We start from the raw sequence: 22082 nt of genomic DNA on the forward strand, positions 1-22082 counted from the left end.
CTCTCTCTCAAAATAAATATTTAAAAAAATAAGTGTAAATGGTCCAAATTTTCTAGTTAAAATAAGTAAGAATAGCTAATAACATTTTGCCAAAAAAAAAAAAAGAGTAGGGATTGTACTCTTGCCCTATCAGATATTGAATATCATGAAGATACATGAAACAAAGTGATATTGGTATGCAGAAAATATTTTGAACCGAAGTACAGTAAAAAATGTGTATCAGGATTAGAAGGCAATTCATATCTTGAAATAATTATATGAAAATATTTGATATGAGAATTTGATCTAAGCCTCCCCCGTAGGCTAAAAAATGAAAAAGGAGAAGGAGCAAATTCGGGACAGAGTAAAAAGACACATGGAAATAATAAAGCTAAAAGCAGAAATCAGTGTAACAGAAAATTCACCAACAATAAAAAAATATCAATGGAACAAAACCTAGATCCTCGGAAAAATGGCAATAAAACGGATAAACCTCTAGAGCTAGATCGATAAGGAAAAACGACACAAATTACGAATATCAGAAATAAGTAAGGAAACATCATTACAGATCCTATGGCAGTAACAAAATATTATGAACTTTACGGCAATGATTTCAACAACTTTGATGAAATTGCAAACTTCTTCAAGGATACAAATTACCAAATAGACTCCAGAAGTAGTAGAAACACCGACTAGTCATATAACGATTAAAGAAATTGAATTTGTAATTAAAGCTGTCCCACGAAGAAAACTTCAGGCCAAGATGACTTCACTGGTGATTTCTACCAAACATTTAAACGAAGAAATAGTATCAGCCCTCCAAGTCTCTTCCAGAAATAAAGAGAATAGTTTCCAGTTCTTTGTACAAAGCTAGTATTTTCCTGATACCAAAAGCAAAACATTTCTTTTTTTTTAAAGTTTATTTATTGGGGTGCCTGGGTGGCTCAGTCTGTTAAGTGTCCAACTTCAGCTCAGGTCACGATCTCACAGTTTGTGAGTTCGAGCCCCGCGTCAGGCTCTGTGCTGACAGAGCCTGGAGTCTGCTTCGGATTCTGTGTCTCCTCCTGTCTCCGCCCTTCCCATGCTCATGCTCATGCTCATGCTCTGTCTCTCTGTCTCTCAATAATAAATAAACATTAAAAAAAATAAAAGTTGATTTATTTCTTGGGGGGGGAGGGGCAGAGAGGGAGAAAGAGAGAATCCCAAGCAGGCTCTGTGCTGACAGCGGACTTGGACATTTAACCAACTGAGCCACCGAGGCACCCCCCCACAACCAAACCATTTCAAAAAAGAAAAGGACATATCACTGTTCCTTAAGAACATAAATGAAAAAAAAAATCCTAAAAACATTAGCAGATAGAATCTAGCAATATATTTATGATATATATTTATGATAAGCAACATAAATATATATTTATATTTAAAAGTATAGTGGTATCTGGGTGGCTCAGTTGGTTGAGCATCTGACTTTGGCTCAGGTCATGATCTCACAGTTCGTGAGTTCGAGCCCCGCAGCAGGCTCTGTGCGGACAGCTCGGAGGCTGGAGCCTGCTTCGGATTCTGTGTCTCCCCCTCTCTCTGTCCCTCCCCCACTCTCACTCTAGCTCTCTCTCTAAAAAATAAATCAACATTTAAAAAAGTAAAATAAAAGTATAATGCATCATGACTAAGTAGAGTTTAACCTGGAAATAGTTAATTGATCATGAAAATTAATGTAATTCCCCATATTACAAAATAAAGGCGAAAAACCCTATTATTATCCCAATAGGTACATACAAAGTATGTCAGTATTGAACAATAATAAAAAATTGTATCAACTTAGGAATGGCAATGATGAAACAACCCATAAAAAATGGGCAAAGGAAGAGACATTTCTCCAGAGAAGACATACAGATGGCCAATAGGTGTATGAAAGATGCTCTACATCACTAGGGAAACATTAAGAAGACGCACATCAAAACCATAATGAGATACCGCTGCATACCCACCAGGATGGCTATTACCAAAAAAATCAGAAAATGACAAATATGGACAAGGATACAGACAAAGTAGAGGCCTTGTGCTTTGCTAGTAGAAATGCCAAACAGTACGGCTGCTGTGGAAAATGGTACGGTGGTTTCTTAGAAACCAGCAATTCTAGTTCTCGGTAGACACCCCAAAGAATTAGAGGCAAGAGACTCGAAGGATGGTTTGTACACCCATGTTCACAGCAGCATAATTAACAATAGTCAAAAGGTGGTGTCCATCGACAAGATGAATCGGTACACAAACTGGTCCATCCATACAATGGACTATTATTCGCCATTAACAAGGAAGGAAGTTCTGACTCAGGCCGCAATATAGGTGAACCTTGAAGACATTATACTATGGGATAGAAGCCAGACACAAAAGAACAAATACCGTACAATTCCACTTACATGAGGTGCCCAGAGCGGTCGAATTCCTACAGAAAGTAGGATGCTAGTTTCCAGAGACCAGTGGAGAGGGAATGGAGAATTAGTGTTTTACCTGGCAGAGTTTCAGTTTTGCAAGATGAGGAGATCTTTGTGGATACACAGTAGTGACGGGTGCAAAACAATGTGAATGTTCTTAATGCCACAGAATTGTACACACAAAAATGGTAAAGGCAGTAAATTTTATGTTATATATGTTTTAGCAGAATTAAAAAAAAAAAAAAAAAAAAAAGGGCGGGGCGCCTGGGTGGCGCAGTCGGTTAAGCGTCCGACTTCAGCCAGGTCACGATCTCGCGGTCCGTGAGTTCGAGCCCCGCGTCAGGCTCTGGGCTGATGGCTCAGAGCCTGGAGCCTGTTTCCGATTCTGTGTCTCCCTCTCTCTCTGCCCCTCTCCCGTTCATGCTCTGTCTCTCTCTGTCCCAAAAATAAATAAACATTGAAAAAAAAAATTTAAAAAAAAAAAAAAAAAAAGGGAAAAATATGAATAGAATGAATCTTTCTCAACCTGGTAGACAGAAACTACCTACCTACCTACCTTCCTATCCATCTACATTTTTAAAACCCTACAGCTAACAAGGGAATGATATAAGTCAAGGATACTCACCCTCATTACTGCTATGCCACATTTTAATGTTAAGTCTTATCTCGTGCAATAAGGCAAAAAAAAAAAAAAAAAAGGAAAGGCATCAAGATGGGGACAAAACTAAAATTTTAATCATACATAATACTATTGTGTACACAGAAGATCCTAGGGAATCTATGAAAAGCACTTCTAATTATTAAGTGCTTCTAACAACATTGCAGGATTCAAAGTCTCTATACAGAGATCAATTATATGCCTATGTGTAAGCAAAAAAAAAAAAAAAAAAAAGGAAATGAGATGTTTAAAAGTCACGATCATCCATATAAAGTAGAATTCAGCCTGTGAAATAAGGAGGGATGCATTTAACAAAATACAGGAAAGATCTTTTTGTGAAACGTACAAAACATCATGGAGAGAAATTCAAGATCGATGTCGTGATGTGGAAGAATTTTAAAAGCATTAGTCTAAGTGGAAGAAACCTTCCACAGAGAAAGCCTAATCTGCTTCAATTATATAGAGTCTAGAACAGGGACAGAAGGAAGATGGGAGGTTTTCTGGTCCCAGGGGCAAGGGGAAGACTGGAAAGAAGCCAAATATTCTTCTGAGGTGAAATATTCTATATCCCGCTGCGGTGTGGGTTACGCGGGCACATACATTAAACGTGTGCACTTTAAGGTAAGGAAGTCAAACCTCCATATAGCTGATTAAAAGCAAACAACAGAGTGTGGGATCAGACTGAGAGGGCTTTCCTAAAATATAAAATGAAAACTGGAAAAAGTATGACGGCAGCCAGAGCCTCTCCACACCTGACCCCTGCAATAATGAGATATCTCACATGCCCACGGGACTTTATACTTCGGACTATCTGAAAGATCCCCCATCTTTCAAATCCCTAGGTGGTAAGACAGCAGCTTCTGTGAATCACATACTATCCAAACAGCATGGAAATTTCTACAAGGAAACTGCAGGAGTCAGGGAAATCCTCGTATAAACACAAATTCGATGATAGGATTGGCATTTCCAGCCCGTAGAGGAATGGATTATGTCATCAATAGTCCATAGACAATTGGCAACCGATTTAGGGAAAATAGATCCCAAGCTTATAACCGTCCGAGGAAACGCATCCACAGGGATTACAGACTTAAAGAAAGGAGCAGGAGAAGAGTGTAAGGTAAAGGAGGCTTTCGAAGCCTGTCGGTGACACAAAGGGAAAGGGCTTAGGAAGATAATAAAAACGAGTGAATGTCAAAAATTACCATAAACAGACATGATGGTCACAGGCAATGTGGTATCCTGGATGGAATCCTGGAACAGAAAAAGGGCATGAGTGGAAAAACTGGTGAAATCAGAATAAAGTCTGGAGTTCAGTTACCAGCCCTGGACCAATATCGATTTCACAGTTTAGGTCAGTGATTCTCCACTGGGGGTGATTTTGCTCCTCCAGGAACACATGGCAACATCTGGAGGCATTTTTGGTGGTACAGCTAGGGAGACAGGGGGAAGCCAGGGATGCTGCTCAAATCCTGTAACGTACAGGACGCCCCACAACCAGGAATCTCCCAGCCCCAGTGCCAACAGTGCCCAGGTTGAGAAACTCTGTCTCAGAGAAAGGTGCTGTGATGACGTGAGGTGGTAACATAAGGAGAAGTTATGTATATGAGATATACAGGAATTCTCTGTACTACCTTCGAAACTCTTCTGTTAATTTAAACCATTTCAAGATTCAGAGTTTAAAAAGTTATGATAAATAGCATTAAAAATACAAGAGGATGTTTTAACATAAGTAAAAATTCAAAAGAGAAAAGACCAAAGTGGCCAAAGAAAATATATAGGTAATTCACAAAAGAATAGAGGTATATCACATGGCAAAATTTGACCACCAAAAAATATGCATTAATAGGGGGCACCTGGGTGGCCCAGCCGGCTAAGTGTCCAACTTTGGCTCAGGTCATGATCTCACAGTTGATGGGCTCGAGCCCCACATTGGGCTCTGTGCTGACAGCTCAGAGTCTGGAGCCTGCTTCCAATTCTGTGTCTTGCTCTCTCTCTGCCCCTCCCCTGAGCTCGCTCGCTCTCTCTTTCTCTCTCTCAAAAAATGAATAAACACTAAAAAACTTTTTAATATGCATTAATATGTTGTAAATATCATTTTCCATTTATCAAAATGGCAGGGAAATTTTTGTAACACCAATACAGAATGCCTGTGTGTGTTCGGGAAGCTGGTGTTCATGTATTGATACTATAACTTGGGATAACTGTTGCATTGGAGCTCTTGGAAATCTACATTTAAAAGCTTTAAAATTGTGCCTATCCTTTGACCCAGAAATTCTTAGCAAACTGGGTTAAGGAAATCATACGAAATGCCCACAAAGATTTCTGTACCGGGACTCTTACAGACACATCATTACAAAAATGTAAAAATGTTAATAATCTATTTAACAAGAAGGTTTAAGGAAAAAAAAAAAAAAACCAAACAGGTAAATCCAGGCAATGAAAGCCTGGGCAGCCATCACGTGATTAACGGGGATACTGTAGCACATGACAAGGAACTTCACAGTCTAATGCTGAGAACGAGAAGTCTCCTAGAATGATGATTTACAGGGTTCCCCTTTCTGCTAAAAGGGCCACCTGTGGGTAGTAGGGTTATGGTTGCTCTTTATTTTTCCTCTTTCTGCTTGTCTACATTTTAACTTTCACAATGTGCATTTTTTTTTAACAGGAGGGAAAGAAAACATTACACAAGCAGAAGAATTGAAGGAGAAAGGTTACATTTACAGCCTTTTCTAAGCATTTACGTGGGAGACGTAGTCAGACCTGGGGAGGAATCACAGGGCTCCCAGTAGTGCCCACAGCCAAGGAGGGCTTGGGGCTCAGACAATGCCAAGGGGCGTCTTCACAGTGATTATATCAACACACATTCTCCCTGACGTCTGGGTAAGCCACACCTCCCAAACGTACAAACCTGGGACCGCCCAGGCGTTCTAAGGACCACCTCTCCCCAACTCTGCTGGCTGGGGTCTGACACACTGTGGTCTTCCGTGCACATGTGTGTCGACGGGGACTCGGGACAGGATGCCTCTGGAATCCGGCGACAGTCTTCACCATCTACAAGACCATCCAATCAAAATCACCTCCACGCAGTCCACGTTGACACAAAAATGGATAAGCCTCTGTCTTCATAAAATACCGCAGTCTTTCATTTGCTGCATATACACCCATCCTGCGACGCAAGCCCGGGTCTTCCGTCTAATATCCCGCCCAGGGAGGGAGCAGATTTTAAGTAAAAATCGTTCCCCTCATTTCAGCCAATTTAGATATCTATCCGTGGGAAAGATAGGACAAGAAGCCAGAACACCAAATGCTTCCATAAGGTTCTGCGTACTTAGGAGCGATGGGCCTCGAAGTTATCAGGATTTTCTGGTACTGTGGGAGGAGAAACATCAGGGCCTACGTGGACCAAAGGCCCAGAGAGGTAAGAGTTGCTCAGAAGACACACAACCCTGGGAACAGGGAAAATGGGGGTGTTATTCTTTGTGGGGCCCACATAAATGGCATTGTCTGATATGAATGATCCACCCCCCCTTAACGGGGGCTCATGACCCAACACACGAAATGCATAACGAGGACAAAGGCCGCTGTACAGAAGAATCAAAATGATGCAGTCCTTGCATGCAAACGTTTCAACTCAGAAAACCTGGGTTTTTGTAACTTCTTTTTTTTTTTTTAATTTTTTTTTTCAACGTTTATTTATTTTTGGGACAGAGAGAGACAGAGCATGAACGGGGGAGGGGCAGAGAGAGAGGGAGACACAGAATCGGAAACAGGCTCCAGGCTCTGAGCCATCCGCCCAGAGCCCGACGCGGGGCTCGAACTCACGGACCGCGAGATCGTGACCTGGCTGAAGTCGGACGCTTAACCGACTGCGCCACCCAGGCGCCCCATGTAACTTCTGATTCTACAGACAACCGTCACCTAATGGGCCAATTTATACACTCCTCGCCCAGGAGTTTTACTGAGTTTTACCGTTCCTACAGGGCATCTATCCCAAGAATGGGAGTGGGCAAGGGTAGGCATTTGGGGGGGGGGGGCCGCTTCTAATTGTACTTGTTCTGTAAAAGAGAATACTTGTTCTGGGCACCTCCCCTTCAGACAGGTGAATCTCTGCCTTGAAGAGTTTGGCCAGTCCCCCCTAAAGAGCAGAGGGTCAAGATGCACAGTCGAAGGGACATGCTGTCCTCTAGACAGAACTGCCCCTGAAAGGTAGCAGCATAGGCCACCCCCAAAGATGCTACTTTGCATTAGAATTATTTTGAGCTGAAAGCCACTGAGAAAAAAGCAGAGAGAAGCAAAGCTCTCTGCCTTCTCCCTACTTGCCCAAAAGCAGGACATATATTTACAAAGATGTCCCTCCTCCCCTCTCCACCAGGAAGGACAGAACTTAATCACCAGAGACAAGTGTAGACCGATCAGCCTGAAGACAGCACCAGGGGAATGGACATAACAGACGTCGGCCTTTATCTCTATCTGCGACTGGTTTCCCCTCATGTATCTACCTTCCTGCCTTGCCGACCTTGGAAGCCTGAAATTGCTTTCTTTTGTCCTGTCATTTCTTCACAGAGTCATCGTTCTTGGTGAAGATCTGTACAAGGTGGGATTCTAAGCCACCGTCCAGAGTCAGATTTCCCTGCGGACTTCCCGACAACCATTTTCCCATGGACACATGTTAATAAACTGATTTGCTTTTTTCTTGCTAGTCTGCCTTTTTGTTATAGGGGCCCCAGAGAGCACTCAGGAGGGGGGAAGGAAAATTATTTTCCCTCCTCTACATCCTCCAGCAAAGGGCTCTTAACCAGGGAGACACCGGATTCCAGCACAGAATCCAGGGTGGGCATTTTGGAAAAGCATCCCTGGTGTGTGTGATGCCCTCCCCTGGCTAAGAACACAATTTTCACACTCCAATGGCAGCCCCTAAGCCACGTACGATCACCGGAATGCCCCCACCCCGTGTGAACTGCGTGCTTCTTCCAGAGTAATGCCCTCACGGGGCTGTGACCTGACCTAGGAAGTAAATGAGCCCGTGTCACGATGTGGGGACAATTTCTGCACGACTGGGGCAACGTGGCTTAAGATGGCTTTCCACGCTGGCCCTACCATCTTTATTCATCTCTCCTTTTCCCAAACTTAGTCGGTAACACTGAAAATAAAGTTACAGTTTTAGAAAGATCTGAGCTTCTGTGTTCAGACAATGGGGAAAATAGCAAACCTCATCCAGCCAAAGGAGTTAAACATGCCCCCCTATTTCTCATATTCCTTCTTCCCCTTTTCTCCGGGTCATCTGTACCTGGACCATTTTTCCCTACAGAACTCACTGCTGTGACCATTTCTTTTTGCGAGATCACGTCTACGTGGGTTTCCTACAGACAGCTCAGGGGGGTGCGGAGGACGACAGATCGTAACAAAATGGACTGAGATCCCCCTGCACCCACACAATGCTCAGTGTCCTCGGGACACGGGGCCAACACCCAGCAGAGCCAGGACTGAAACCCAGATAGGTCTCACCCCCAAACCCACGGTCATCTGCTAGGTCTCCCTGACGATCACCATTTCTCATGCAGGCGTAGACGGTGGCTTTGCAGCCTTATAATCTTAACAGATCGGACCGTAATCCCCTCATCACGCCACCGCCCTTAATCCATGTCTCTTAATTGATCCCTGGCCAACCTGAGCAAACGGCCCCTGAGAAGGACCATTTCCTAAACAACACGGGGATGGGGACACAACCCACTCCTACCACTGAGGGAGTTGCTCAGAAAAAAAAAAAAAAAAAAAAAAAGCCCTTTTTTCCATGAAGACAGCTGGGGTTGCTGACACGAACAGCTTTTAGAGATCGTGTAGACTCTGGGGGATGATCTGAACATCGTATTCCAAGATTATGGGGAAAATGATACAATCTCGTCAAGACTTAACCAAGAACTAAATGAACAGACACACACACACACACACACACACACACACACACACACAAAACAAAAACCCTTGAAAATGTTTTTGCAACACTGTCCATATGTTTTCTCTTTTAACATTAAATTTGGCCATATGAAGGATAATAAAGTTGTTCCATGACAATACTTACTGAGTTCTTGGAGGGAAACAATAGCTGGAAACTTTTTCCCCCTAAATTCGGAAACCCAGTGGGAATGCTATAGCTTTCACTTCACTCTTTCACAACCCACCTCTGGACAGCGAATCTCACGTGGCTCCCCACCCTTTCCTGGCCAGAGAGGTGTCTGACAGGACCACAGGGAGAGGTGGTTTGTGGAAAGACAAGACAGCTGGCTCCCAAGTGACCCTGACATCAGCAAGGCTTTGTTGGGTCATCCGACAAAGGACCTAGCACACAGGTCCTGAGCCAGGGCTCTGTACTCTGTGGCTCTCTGCCGGTCGTGGAGAGGTCAACGCCAAGACTCAGGCTTGGATCCTGACCTCAAGGATCATACAATCTAGAGGAAGAAAACGGTCCTCACAATGTAGCAAATGCATCATGTGAAAACGTCCTAAAAGTCCTGGGAGCTGAGATTGACAGAATGACGCCGGAAGATGCACGGAGACCGTGGCATGGCCCCGTGAGCAGGGAGGGTTGCGGAGAAGGGTGGTCCACAATCACAGTGGGCTGTAGCGAGGTTTGGGCATGGTCTGGGCCAACGGTTCTCAACCAAGGGTGATTCTGTCGTGCGCCGCCCCCCCTCCCCCCACCAGGCAACGTCTGGAGATATTTGGTCACAAACAAATGGGTTATTTGCAGAACCCAGGGACGCTGCTGAACACCATACAACGCACAGGCAGCCCCCACAACAGAGAATGATCCGGCCCCAAACGTCTGGCTGCTGAGGCCTACCAAAGGCAACAGGGGGAGGGGCACTGAGACAGCTCCAGCCGAGGTCAAGGTGAGAAGCAAGAACAATGAACACCTACCAGCAATCACAGAAATACCAGCTCAGACCACGAGGCTGGTTTTTTTTTTTTATCTTGGAATTTGCAGAGCTCAGCAGATAGACACCTCATCTTGGCCAGACACCTACAGCAAAGGCCTCTGCCACGCTGAGGAAAGAAGCTTTCACCTCGGCCTCTCCCGGAGTCTAATTTGGTGCCGTGCCTCAAGAACCTCACAAGGATTGATAATCTCTGACCCAGACGTTCCAGTTAAAGGATTTTTTCCAGAAGACAATAATATAGCAAAGCTTATACACCAAGTGCTCACATTAATATTATTCCAAAAAGTGAAAACGGAGTAACAACTTGAAGGGCCAAGAATGAAGAAATAAATAAAACTACGATATGGCCGTAAGACACACCCTTTCAGTCAATAAAATTTCCTTTGTAAAGTACTGTTAATATCAGGAAATATTTATGATATAGTTCTAAGTGGCAGAGACCCAGAGGGAAATTACATCTATAGCAGAATCTCAACTATTTCAAAGAAAAAATAAGTATGCATAAAAAACAATGGAACAAATACACCAAAGTATTAGCCATGATTATTAAGCTTTTTATTCTGCTTTTTGTTATTCTCAGTTCCCTATAATGTATTCGTCTCATGGTCAGAAAAATAAATCTGGATATAGAAATTCATGGAGGCAGCATGGCTCAGTCGGATGGGTATCTGAGTTCGGCTCAGGTCCTGATCCCGTGGTCCTTGAGTTCAAGCCCCGCGTCAAGCTCTGTGCTGACAGCTCGGAGCCTGGAGCCTGTTTTGGATTCTGTGTCTCCCTCTCTCTCTGCCCCTTCCCTGCTCGTGCTCTGTTTCTCTCTCTCAAAAATAAACATTAAAAAAAAATTTTTTTAACGGGCCAAGATCTTAACAGACACCTCACCAAAGGAGATACACAGACGGCAAATAAGCATACGAAAGGGGCTCCATATCCTTTGTCATCAGGAAAGTGCAAATTAAAACCACAACGACCTACGACTAAACACACCTACCAGAATGGCCAAAATCCAGAACACTGACAACACCAAATGCTGGTCAGCCCGGGGAGCCACAGAAACTCTCAGTCGTGGCTGGTGGGACCGCGACATAGCACAGCTACTTTGGAAGACGTTTCGGCAGCTTTGTACAAAACGAAACATACTCCGGGAAGGCTTCTTGCAAAGGCAAACAAACCAACAAAAACTAAACATGCTCTTGTCATGGGATCCAGCAATCATTGTCCTCTGGTATTTATCCAGCTGGGCGGACAGCTGAAAACTCCTGTCTACCCAGAAACCTGTGCCCAGATGTTTATAGGAGCTCTGTTCACAACTGCCAAAACTTCGAAGCCTCCAAGATTGTCCTTCAGTAGGTGGTAGGTAAACTGTGGCCCATCCACACAAGGGACTCTGATTCAGTGCTCTAAAGAAATGCGCCATGAAGCCGTGAAAAGACACAGAGGAATCTTAAATGTGCTTTACTAAATGAAAGAAGCCAATCTGAAAAGACTACATACTATGTGATTCCAACTATAGAACATTCCAGAAATGGCAAAACCGTGGAGACAGTCAAATCAACGGTTGCCAAGGGTTAGGGGGAGGGAAGATGCACGGGTAGAGCACAGAGGATTTTTAGGGCAGCGAGACTATTCTCTAGGATACTATAATGGTGGATACATGCCATTATACGTTCGTTGCAACCCATAGAACATACAGCCCCAGGAATCAACCCTAGAAGAAAGCCTTTGTGTGATTATATCAATGTAGGTTCGTCAATTGTGACAAATGTACCACTCAGGTGGGGATGCTGATAGCAGGTGAGGCTGGGCGTAGGTGGGATACAGGATATGTGGGAAATCTCTATACTTTCCTCTGAAATTTGCTCTGAGCCTAAAGCTGCTTTAAAAAATAGTCTCTACAGGGGCACCTGGGTGGCTCAACTGGTTAAGCGTCTGACTCTTGGTTTCGGCTCAGGTCATGATCTCACGATTCTGTGAGTTTGAGCCCCGCATCGGGCTCTGCGCTGACAGTGTGGAGCCCGCTTGGGATTCTCTCTCTCCCCCCCTCTCTCTGTCCCTCTCCCACTCCCACTGTCTCTCTCTCTCTCTCTCTCTCTTTCTCTAAATAAATCAATAAATCAATAAATCAATAAATGCAACAGTCTATGTTAAAAAAAGAAAACAACAATATCATCTGTAGATGCTCAAGCCAGAAATCCGGACGTCCACCTTGCCACCTCTCTGGCTCTCTCCTTCTGAGCTCACCAGTACTCAAGGCTTGTGAGCTCCGCCGCCAGACTTCTCCCACCTCCCCAGCCTCCACGATGGCTCTCACCTACTCCCCAGCGATGGTCTCACCTGCTGCCACCCCTCAGCCTCTGAGAAGCAAGACAATCTTCCGAAAGCGTACGTCACATCATCGCTTCTCGCTGAACTTAGGATAAAATTGTAAATCCTTATTCTGGTCTCTAAGCCCCTCACCCTGACCGTGACTCTGGCTCCAGCTCACGTGTCCAGCCTCACGTGGCACCACTTGGTATGTTGCAGGGGCACCAGCCTTCTCAGCAACTCACCATTCAAAGCTCTGGCACACGCTGGTCCCTCGACTCAGGCTTCAAGAATCGACTTAAAAGCCTCTCCAGCAGAAAGTCCTTGCTCCCGCCCCTCTTCTGAACAAAGCCAACCCTGTTAAAGTCTCTTGTGGTCCTCACCACCCCCTAGAGCACTGACCACAAGCTACAATTACACACGTATTTTAGGGGTATCAATTGGATGCCTGTCTTCCCACCAGACTGGAACCTGCATGTCGGGAGACCACACCTAGGTTCTGTTTCAGCAGTGTGGAATGATAGCCTCACCCAGGGCCTGATACCATGGCTGACACAATAAATGTCACGGGGGTGAGGGAGGGACATTGGTCTGGCACTAGCAGGGGATGCCAGCACTGGACGCATGCCCAAACTACCCACTGACACGGGCAGGTGGCACAGAAGTACCTGAGGCCAAGGTTGAACCTCAGTGGCACTTGTATCTCTGGGGTGGGGGTGGGGTGGGGGGGGGCGGGGGTTGGAAGAGTTAAAGAAAGCCTGGAAGGTCCTGGTCAGAAAAGGTGGCAGAGAACCCAGAGTCATGAGGGCGCTGGAGGTCCAGGATGAGAGAGCTCCTCCCTTTGACTCTGAGCACCCTTTCTACACTCTGGGAATTACCCTGAAAGCTGGACTTCTCCAACCAGCTTCTGCGACAGAAAACCACATCCAGAACAATACACGAATTAACAGGCTGGCAGAGAAGAGTTCAGGACGCGATCTGTCCGCCTCCCTCCTTCCACAGGTGAGAAATGGGAGGCTTTGGGGGCAAAGGACCCGCCAGCGTCCCCCAGAGAGCTGGTCCCTGAGCAGGGAGCGACATACTCTTCCTGTGAAAGCCCAGAGAGCTAATACTGTAGGCTTGGTGGGACACGGGTCTCTGTCCCCACCATCCAACTCTGCTGTCCAGTGAGGAAGGAGCCACGGAACGGCGTGCGGGTGAAAAAGCAGGGCTGTGTCCCAGGGAGACCTGATTTGCAGACACAGGCGGAGGTTTGAGTTTGCTCCCTACCCCTCCCCGGGCCGCAGTTTGCTAATTCCTTCTCTCCATCTGCTGCTAGATACCACAGGTCCCAGTTTAGCTGCTCATTCGCCAGCTGACTCGATCACCGGCTGCCTTAGTTTACTGTTAACAATAAAACAAAACACAAGGGGCTCTGGGGTGGCTCAGTGGGTTGAACGTCCGACTCAGGCTCACGTCATGATCTTACGGTTCACGGGTTCACGCCCCACATTGGGCTCTGTGCCTACAGCTCAGAGCCTGGAGCCTGCTCCAGACTCTTTGTCCCCTTCTCTCTCTGCCCCTTCCCCGCTTGTGCTCTCTCTCTCTCTCTCTCAGGAATAATAAACGAATAAACTTAAAACACACACACACACACACACACACACACACACACACACACACAAAAGCTCATTCCACCCAATTCTTCTTTTATAGCTTCACAAAACGTAAGAAGACATGGTCCGAAGACTGTTTACATGGTCCTCAACCACGTTCCTTCAGCACGAGAGAGTGCGGTCACAGTAGAAATGTGGGCCAGCCCCTGGGAGACAAACTTCCCATCCAGATGGCGGAAGAAGCCCCTGGAGACCGCAGAGGGCTGGGCAGGCACTTCCGGTCACGGCGACACCACCAGCGCACCTGACCATCAGCCACCCTGTGGGCTCTTCCTCCCAAACAGCCCCACCCCTGACCAGCTCTCGGCACACCCACCACCGCCGCTCCCAGACCCGCAGTGCCCAGCCTGCATCTGCTGAATGAGTAGACGTCAAGGGTGGGGGGAAACGAGTTCTCCCCGGTCCTCTTTGGACAGGGGCTGAGGGCCACGCCCAAGCCTACGCCCCCACCTCACTGCCCCCGGGCCAGCTGTGTGAGATCCCCGAGCTGTTCTGGAGAAGTATGAGGTCACAGAGGGGCAAGGGAGATTGAGCGACATGCGCCGTGATGCCCTCCACCCACCCCGGCTGCTGGGAGTCCACCACGACTGTAGCATTTGGCGGGTACAGAGTTGCCTCCCCACGGTCACATCCCCTCCCCAAGGGGAATAAAGGCACAGCCCCCATGCCTCGACTCGGAATAGCTAGGATGGGCCATCCCAAATTCAGAGTTCCCTAAGGCCTTCATTACAACTGCACCCCAGAGTGACTTCTCCCTTTGCCCATTCCTGCTTTTTTCCCTTCCCAGCCACGGATGCCAAGACCACTCCCTAATGAACGTCCACCAATCTCCATCTCGGAGTTGGGTCTCCCAAGGATCCAACACGCAAGACTGGCAACCAGGGTGAAGTCTGTTTGGGAGGATGAGTGATTCAGCGTCAGCAAATGACAGCCAGTAGGGCCAAATCTGGTCCACTGCCTGTTTTGGTAAATAAAGTTTTATTAGGACACGGCCACACTCATGTATGTATGCCTTGTCTGTGGCTGCTTCTGATCGACAACAGCAGAGCTGAGTAGCTGCTGTGGGGACCATCTGGCCCTTTACCAAAAAAAGTCTGTAGACCCCAGCTCTAGATCGTTAAAGGAAAATCACATATGTAAAATAAGGGCTCCTCAAAGGTCTTCTGGCCCCTCGAGGAAGCAGTGCTCACGGGACTGAAGGAGCTGAGCCTGATGCAGATTTCTCCGGCAGGTCTGGCCTATCGGCATACAGCCTGTCATTTTCCCTGAGTGACCGAAGAGCTTTCGTCATGCCCTAAACCCCACTCACTACCCACGTGTTAGTTACAGCAACAGAACAGTGGGAGGCACAGCCCTCACTCTGTGACCCGGCAGGGATCCGGTCGCTCCTCTCCAGTAAATCCCCTCCAGAGAGTCACACCTTTGATCACCAGCGGTGCCAAGAAACAGCGGAGACCTCTCAGACCAAGGCCACCAGCAGCCTGAGCACGGACTGGGGCACGCTGAGACGGAAACTCCACCACAGAGCATCAACCTTTGGGACACGTGAAGAAAAGGACCTTCGTAAGTCTCTTGTCCAAGAACATCTAACAAACTTCGACGGATGTCTTGGGAACAGGGGAAAGCTTCAGATCTAGGCCACACGCGCAAAATGAAACCGGCGATAAGTCATGGATCAAAGTCAATCCTGTTTCAGGCAGGCAACACCCAGCAAAGAGACAACTCCTCAGATCGGCACTGTAGACCCCAAGGAACACCACGAGGAAGGGGGTTTCAGGCTGGGAAGGACTTCGGAGCCAATAAATTTTCACTGTACCAAATGACGTGGTTTATTACAGTTGATTAGAAATTAACTGCATAATCCCCTCTCCTGTTAGGTTCTGGCCACCAGATACTACTACTCTGTATGTCCGTGAGTGGTCTTCAAACATCCCCTTCGCGGTGACAACGGAAGGTGGCGACTGCCACTGAGAGGGTTCCCCACCCATCCGACTCCTCTGCCTCGGGCTGCTGCTGGGAGGGTGCGGGGCGGGGGGAGCCAAGTACCCAGGACTGTTCTCGGCTCTGACATTTCATGGCCACGTGGACTTGGGCCTATCATTTTATTTTCAAGACTCACTGGTCCTACCTAACAGGGATAGCGACAGGGAAAGTGATACTGTCTTTACAGAATGGTTTGAAAGATTCCACGACGAATGTCGGCCAGGGCCTGGCACCCAGGACCTGCGTGGTACCTGCCGTGGTTGTTGGTAGGATGGCCTGCTGGTGGCGGTGAAGCCTTCCTTACGGCAGGGCAGGGAGCTGTGCCACGTCCATCTAGCAGGTGCCGGCAGGAGACGCCCCGACAGCAGAGATACAGGGAATAAACCCACAGGGACTGAGGAGAGAGGCAAAGCAGGAACCCATTCCTAAGCCCCCGGCCGCTAGAAAGAGAACAGGTCCCCCTCTGTCTGTTAGAACGTGATGCCCCAGTAGACATGGCCTATCTGTACCGTATCAAATGTCTGCAAGTCTTACAGTTTCTCTCATCTTGGCCGTCTTTCTGGGTGCGTCCGGGAGGCTCATTCTAGAATACAATTTGGAGCACTTCCTGTCTGATGACCTAACCACTGGAACCGAAGCCGCCTTGCTTCTGTTTGCGGAACCTCCCAGGCCGTGCCTCCCTTGAGGCTGAATGTCACTAAGGCGGCTCGAGAGGACGCTGCTCACCTGGGATTCGGGGATCCTTCAGATAAAAAGAATCAGATTCAGTAACTATGAAAACATGAAGACGGCTCACGGCAAGTGGAGCCACAGGGGGCCGTCGAGAACGCCCCGGACAAGATCCCAGTTGGGGACAGGAAATACAAACAGCTCCTCAGAGTTTTAATGAGCCTTGCCCCTGTCAGAAAACACTTGCCATAAGGCTCGAAAAGCTCTGTCAAGACGAAGGTCAGCGAGCTCCCCCTCGAAGTGCTGGGTAGCTTAGCACACGACAGACTGTGATGGTTACAGCCCATGAGTCGTGCTTATAAATCTCAGGCAAAACGTCAACAGCCTGGACAAGAAGCACATTCTTGGCACCTGGGAAGGCATAGGCTCCATCGCAAACTAGGTTCTGAGTACGAAAGTACGAAAGTACGGGGCGGGTTGTGTGTGGGAATGAACGCGTGTGCCTATGTACACATCTGAGGCGTGTGCCCAGAATGGCGCGCTCAAGGTTCTGTGGCTTTGAGCTCGATGACTGAGGGGTCCAGAGTCACAACGGCACTCTCACTCACAGATTTCACCTCAGGAAAATAGAGCAGAGGGTTTTTTTCCAAGCTAGAGGGGACCTTCCAGAACGCCAAATGCCCCTCTTCTCTAGCTCCCCAGACGCAGAAACAGGCTCGGAGAGCCAGGGCGGCTCGTCTACATGCCCTGCCCTAGAAAATACGAGATCAGTAACTCTAAAAAAGGTGATCTGGCCTCCGTGAAGATCTTTCCTCAAATGATCCAATGAGACCACGTGATTCAGAGCCACTCAAATCGTGCATGTGGACTCTCTGGGATATGGAGCTGTTCTGAGGGAAGTCGGCCCACAGGAAGTAGAATTCATTCATACTGTTGGCCTAAGAACATCAGTTACACGAGCAGCCGTTCCACAAAGTCAAAATCAAATATCTTCTCTGCACCAAAGCCAAAAATAAGTTGGGGTGGGGGGTGGATTTTCTCTGTTCATGCTCCTGTATTCTGAAATCAATGTTTGAGACCTTGCTCTAGCGATTTTTAAAAACCCTTTCGCGAAGGTGCCATAAATCCGAATGATTATTTCACACCATGAGACACAAGAGACACAACCTAAACACCCGGATATGCTCTGGCGTGGGGGTGGCAGGCATATAACAATGTGGATTGTACGTTTCCAGTAATCTGTATCAACAAGGAAAAGGAAGTGGTTGACTTGAACAATTTCTTAAAACACTAAATTGAGGCCCAGTTTTGCAACACTGAGAGAGGCTTACGTTTACTTTTTGCAGTAAGCCTGTCAGACTCAGAGGCATTTCAGTGGTCTAATCAACCTGAAAGCCATGTCAAATTGCCTTAAAAATCTCTGAGCATTCAATATATACACTCTTGTTAAACTTAATTACATCATTTACCATTTCTACGCGCATTATTGCTTAAAATGTTTTACAGCCATTTTTATTAATTAATAAAGCCTTAACGGACAAAAATTACACCATAAAATTATGGTGCGTATGCTGCATTTCCAGTTTTACTACTATTATCTTTAAATATTTTCCCCAAGTGGAAAGTCACTAATTCATAAATCAGAGTCTCTCGCAAAAAGTAAAACTGAAAATTGGAAGTTTGAACAGAGAACGGAATCTGGCCTGGGGCTCAGACCTGCTCTCCTCTTCCCTGATCTCCTAAGAGAGGTGAAAGGTACCCAGGGCGGCTGTCCTTGGGAATCCTCCCTGGCCTTCGCAGTGGCAGAAACAGCAACAAATTCTAGCCGAGTTGCCCCAGAAAACACAACCAAGGAAGCAGAAAACTGCGGTTTTTGCTGTTTCTCAGGTAGAATCCCCAGCGTGCTTCTTTTTGAAAATGCCCCAGAATTACTAATCTCCCCCTCACCACACACACACACACAAGAATTCTAAGACCAATCCATAAATACCAACTATCTGATTGAAAGACAAGGAGTACAGCCCTCTAGACGCCTCCAAACCCTCAGATGTTCAGAGAGACAAAAGCCTCGGGGAGTGGGCAGCCCCTTGCCCTCTTCACCCTGTTTGTTTTGGGACATCATGGACCTAAATTAACTTCATTTGGGGGCTACCGCCTCCTGCTCGTTACACGGCAGGGTGTGGCGCTACCGCTGGAAACAAAACTCTGAGGGAAGGTCTCTTACAATCTAGAAAAGTATCTGTGCATATCTAAGGAGGACATCAACACCCAGCCATCAATCGCCAGTCGAGAGCCAAGCAGACGAAGCAATGCTCCTGAGAAGCGCTCTTTGGAATGAGTTACGTAGAAGAAACTCACTATCCACCTTGGCAGGGCACTTGCCTCGATTACCCGACGGATGGGGATCTGTCCTTGGCGGCCCCACCTCCCGAGGAGGGGAGCGTCCCTCACCTGCTGTGTAGCTCCAGCCAGGAATGTGAATGGACAGCTGGTTGGCGCCATCACCGGCGTGTCGAGCTGCGCAATCCTCTTTCCCTTTTCTTTCAGTGACCTGGTTGGCTCCCACCTCCGAGAAGGCTGTATTTTCCAACAGAGGTGAGCCACTCCAGGCACAGGCGCTGGGCCGCAAATGCGCCTGCTCCGGCAACGGGTTCTCCTTCAAGGGACTTTTGTGCAAACCTGGGTTCCAGCGGGGGCCTAGGAGGGTCTGGTTCCCCTCCGTGAGCTCCGGCTTCAAGGCTCTGCTCATTGGCCCTCCGTTCTCTGTGCCATCTACTCCATCTGGTGTCAATCTGTGTGAACTACAATTTAGGTGGAGCGACAGGACCGACCTGTGCATTTTAGGGCCAGCAAGTTGAGGTTGCTCGATGGGGACAGAGAGGGACGGGTCTAGATAGTAAATGGAATTCGGACACTGCTGAGACACCCTGAGATGGATGCAGGAACTGAACACCAGCGGCCTCTTTCCCGACCGCGGGGCCCCTGGAGGAAAACCGTTCTCTCGGTTGTCCACATTGGTGACCCAGCACTCGTGACCCCCGCACGGCCGGGGATGGGTCTCGGGAAGCTTCAGTGTCACCACAGAGCAGTTTCTGGAGAACTCCGTGCAAGTGAATGGTCCATGGTGCGGGCGGGGATAGGTACCCCCGGCCGGAGCAGAGGGGTCCCCGAGCAGAGCGCCCGGGGCCGTGCACTTGGTGCACAGAGGGTCCCCCACGGCCTCCCACGCCAGGGCGCTGGCTGGGGGGCCCACGCGCCTGGCCGTGATGGTGATGGATGCAAAGCCCCTTTGGGGGCCGCTGCACGGCTTCTCCTCGTTGGACGGCAGCTCGGGGTCAGGTCCCGGCTTCCGCGCAGGTGTCTGGATGGCCCGCTTGCCGGGAAGGAGGGCGAACGCCCGGCTGATGGAGACCCCGCTGCGGGTCGCCCGAGATGGCTTTGCGGGACGTGCGTGCAGAGCGGACGCGCAGGGCGCAGGCAGCGCCGCCCGGTTTGCCTTTGATTTATTCTCGTCAATCAGCTGTGAAAGGACTACGGATGAAATCATTTTTGGGTTTTGCGATGCCAGAGTCTCCTGCAAATGGGAAAAGACGGCAATTATTCAAGCAGTCCATCGTAACGCAGGCAGCTCGCTCTCTTTCAAGGCCCAAGAGGACGTCCGGAACCGTGTTCTCGTCCAAGGCCATCTGCCCCACACACCTGACACCACCTCTGCGTGCTCAGGAAGGCAGAACACCCAGATCCGTTTATGAAATGGTTATACACTCTGGAAATCATTCTTCTGACTGGGGAATGGGTTTTCTCTGCTGGGTACCTAACCATGTTTGTGTCCCTGGGTATCCTCGAATTTCAATAATTGCCTCCACCGGGCCCAGGAGCACCTGAATAGAGGCTCACAGCCTCATGGGGGAGGCAGGACACAGTCCTAGAGCAGGGCTGGGACTTGGGGGCACCGGTTTGTGTGAGAGAGTCCTCCTCCCTCCTCCACGGGGAGCCCTCTCCCTGCCTGGGTCCCTAACCCCCCTAACACAATCTTCTGCCTTTACTAGTGTAGACTGCATTTCAGTGGTTCCCCATGCATGCCATCATGGGGGTCAAATCCCAGACAGCAGAACAAGAGAAACCAGACACCCAAGCTGGGCAGTTACCTAGACTAACACAGCGACCGTGATAATCACTTATCAGCAAGGGGAGGGGCACTGAACCAGACAGGTGGAGCTTTGCCGCATGTCAGTGCCCCGGCATGGTTTCTGTCCAGCAGAGGGATCAAGGTGTTCCATGCTTCCTTACCAGCAGATCTACGTCCAAAACAACACGCTGAGATTTTTAAGAAAGCATCTGACCAGGTCAACACCAGGCGGAGGATGCTCTTCCCTCCCGGTTTTGTTTTTAACATGCGTATGCGTAAACCATCGCAGAAAGCTACGTGGGCGACTGCCTGCAGGGTCACGGGCCCCCCATTTTGATGCTCATTATCCCACACGATTAGGACGAACCCTTGCCTGGAACTGCACAGGACCCCAAATAATACGGTAACGACTCAATTCCCACCGCGTGCGGAGCCTGGAGGCTTAATTGGTGCTCAGCAGGTAGGCGGCAATTCCCAAGCTCCAAGGGGCCTGAGAATCACCTGGCCTGTTACAACTGCAGGCTCTGGAGGTTCGGACGGTGCAGGTCTGTGGGCGGGGCCCAGGCATCTGCGGCTTAACCCACACCCCCATGAGCCTGGGGTAATTGATCCGGGGAGCACGCTTTGGAAAACACGAACAGAGGGGCACCTGGGCGGTTCGGTGGGCTAAGCGTGTGACTCTCGGCTCAGGCTCAGGTCATGACCTCACGGTTCGTGAGTTCGAGCCCCGTGTCGGCCTCGGTGCTGACCGCGGGGAGCCTCCTTGGGATTCTCTCCCTCCCTCTCTCTCTGCCCCTCCCCCCCCTCAGAATACACATTTAAAGAACAAAAAAGAAAAACACGAACAGACCGTGAGACTGCCAGGCTTTTCAAGGATGGGAAGCCCTTGTGTTTGATGACAGAAAATGTTTCTCTTTCCCTACGATGTGATAAGAAAGCACAAAACTTCCTTTTCTTCAGAGCAGGACTAACACTCACTTATGCAACTAATGCAATGCTTTCCTCCACCCGGACTTCTGACGAGGGGCCCAGCACGTGTGATCTTAGCACCCCGGGCTCATTGCATTCTTACTGTTCGACGCGGGAAGACGGTCCGCTTCTCTTTCTTGGTTTTTTTCTTTTGTTCTTCCTGTTTCCCAGGGCAATCTCTAGCACCTTACCCATGATTCGATGTGAAAGATACATGGGAAGATGGACATTCAAAAGACCGCAGGAGACAGGTGACGAACACACAGAGCCGTCTTAAAATTTACTTCGGTTCCTTAAAAATCAAAATATCACGGCTACCTTTTCCCAGATGGCTAACGGGAGCTCTGCCTGCGGCCTCGTCCTCAGCGC

At 48.3% G+C, this 22082-nt stretch overlaps 1 protein-coding gene across 11 annotated transcripts in view; it reads right to left on the reverse strand.

The window, feature by feature from the left end:
• CD2H10orf90 (chromosome D2 C10orf90 homolog) overlaps positions 1–22082 on the reverse strand; it is a 220863-nt gene that overhangs the window by 47345 nt on the left and 151436 nt on the right. For all 11 annotated transcript variants that reach the window (XM_045439227.1, XM_045439216.1, XM_045439217.1 and 8 more), the window contains one exon: positions 19067–20189. In XM_045439227.1, coding sequence (XP_045295183.1) covers positions 19067–20189 — 1123 coding nt within the window. The remainder of the gene's footprint in view (positions 1–19066; positions 20190–22082) is intronic.

The sequence above is a fragment of the Leopardus geoffroyi genome, chromosome D2 (assembly GCF_018350155.1).
Source record: "Leopardus geoffroyi isolate Oge1 chromosome D2, O.geoffroyi_Oge1_pat1.0, whole genome shotgun sequence".
In the NCBI taxonomy this organism is placed as follows: domain Eukaryota; kingdom Metazoa; phylum Chordata; class Mammalia; order Carnivora; family Felidae; genus Leopardus; species Leopardus geoffroyi.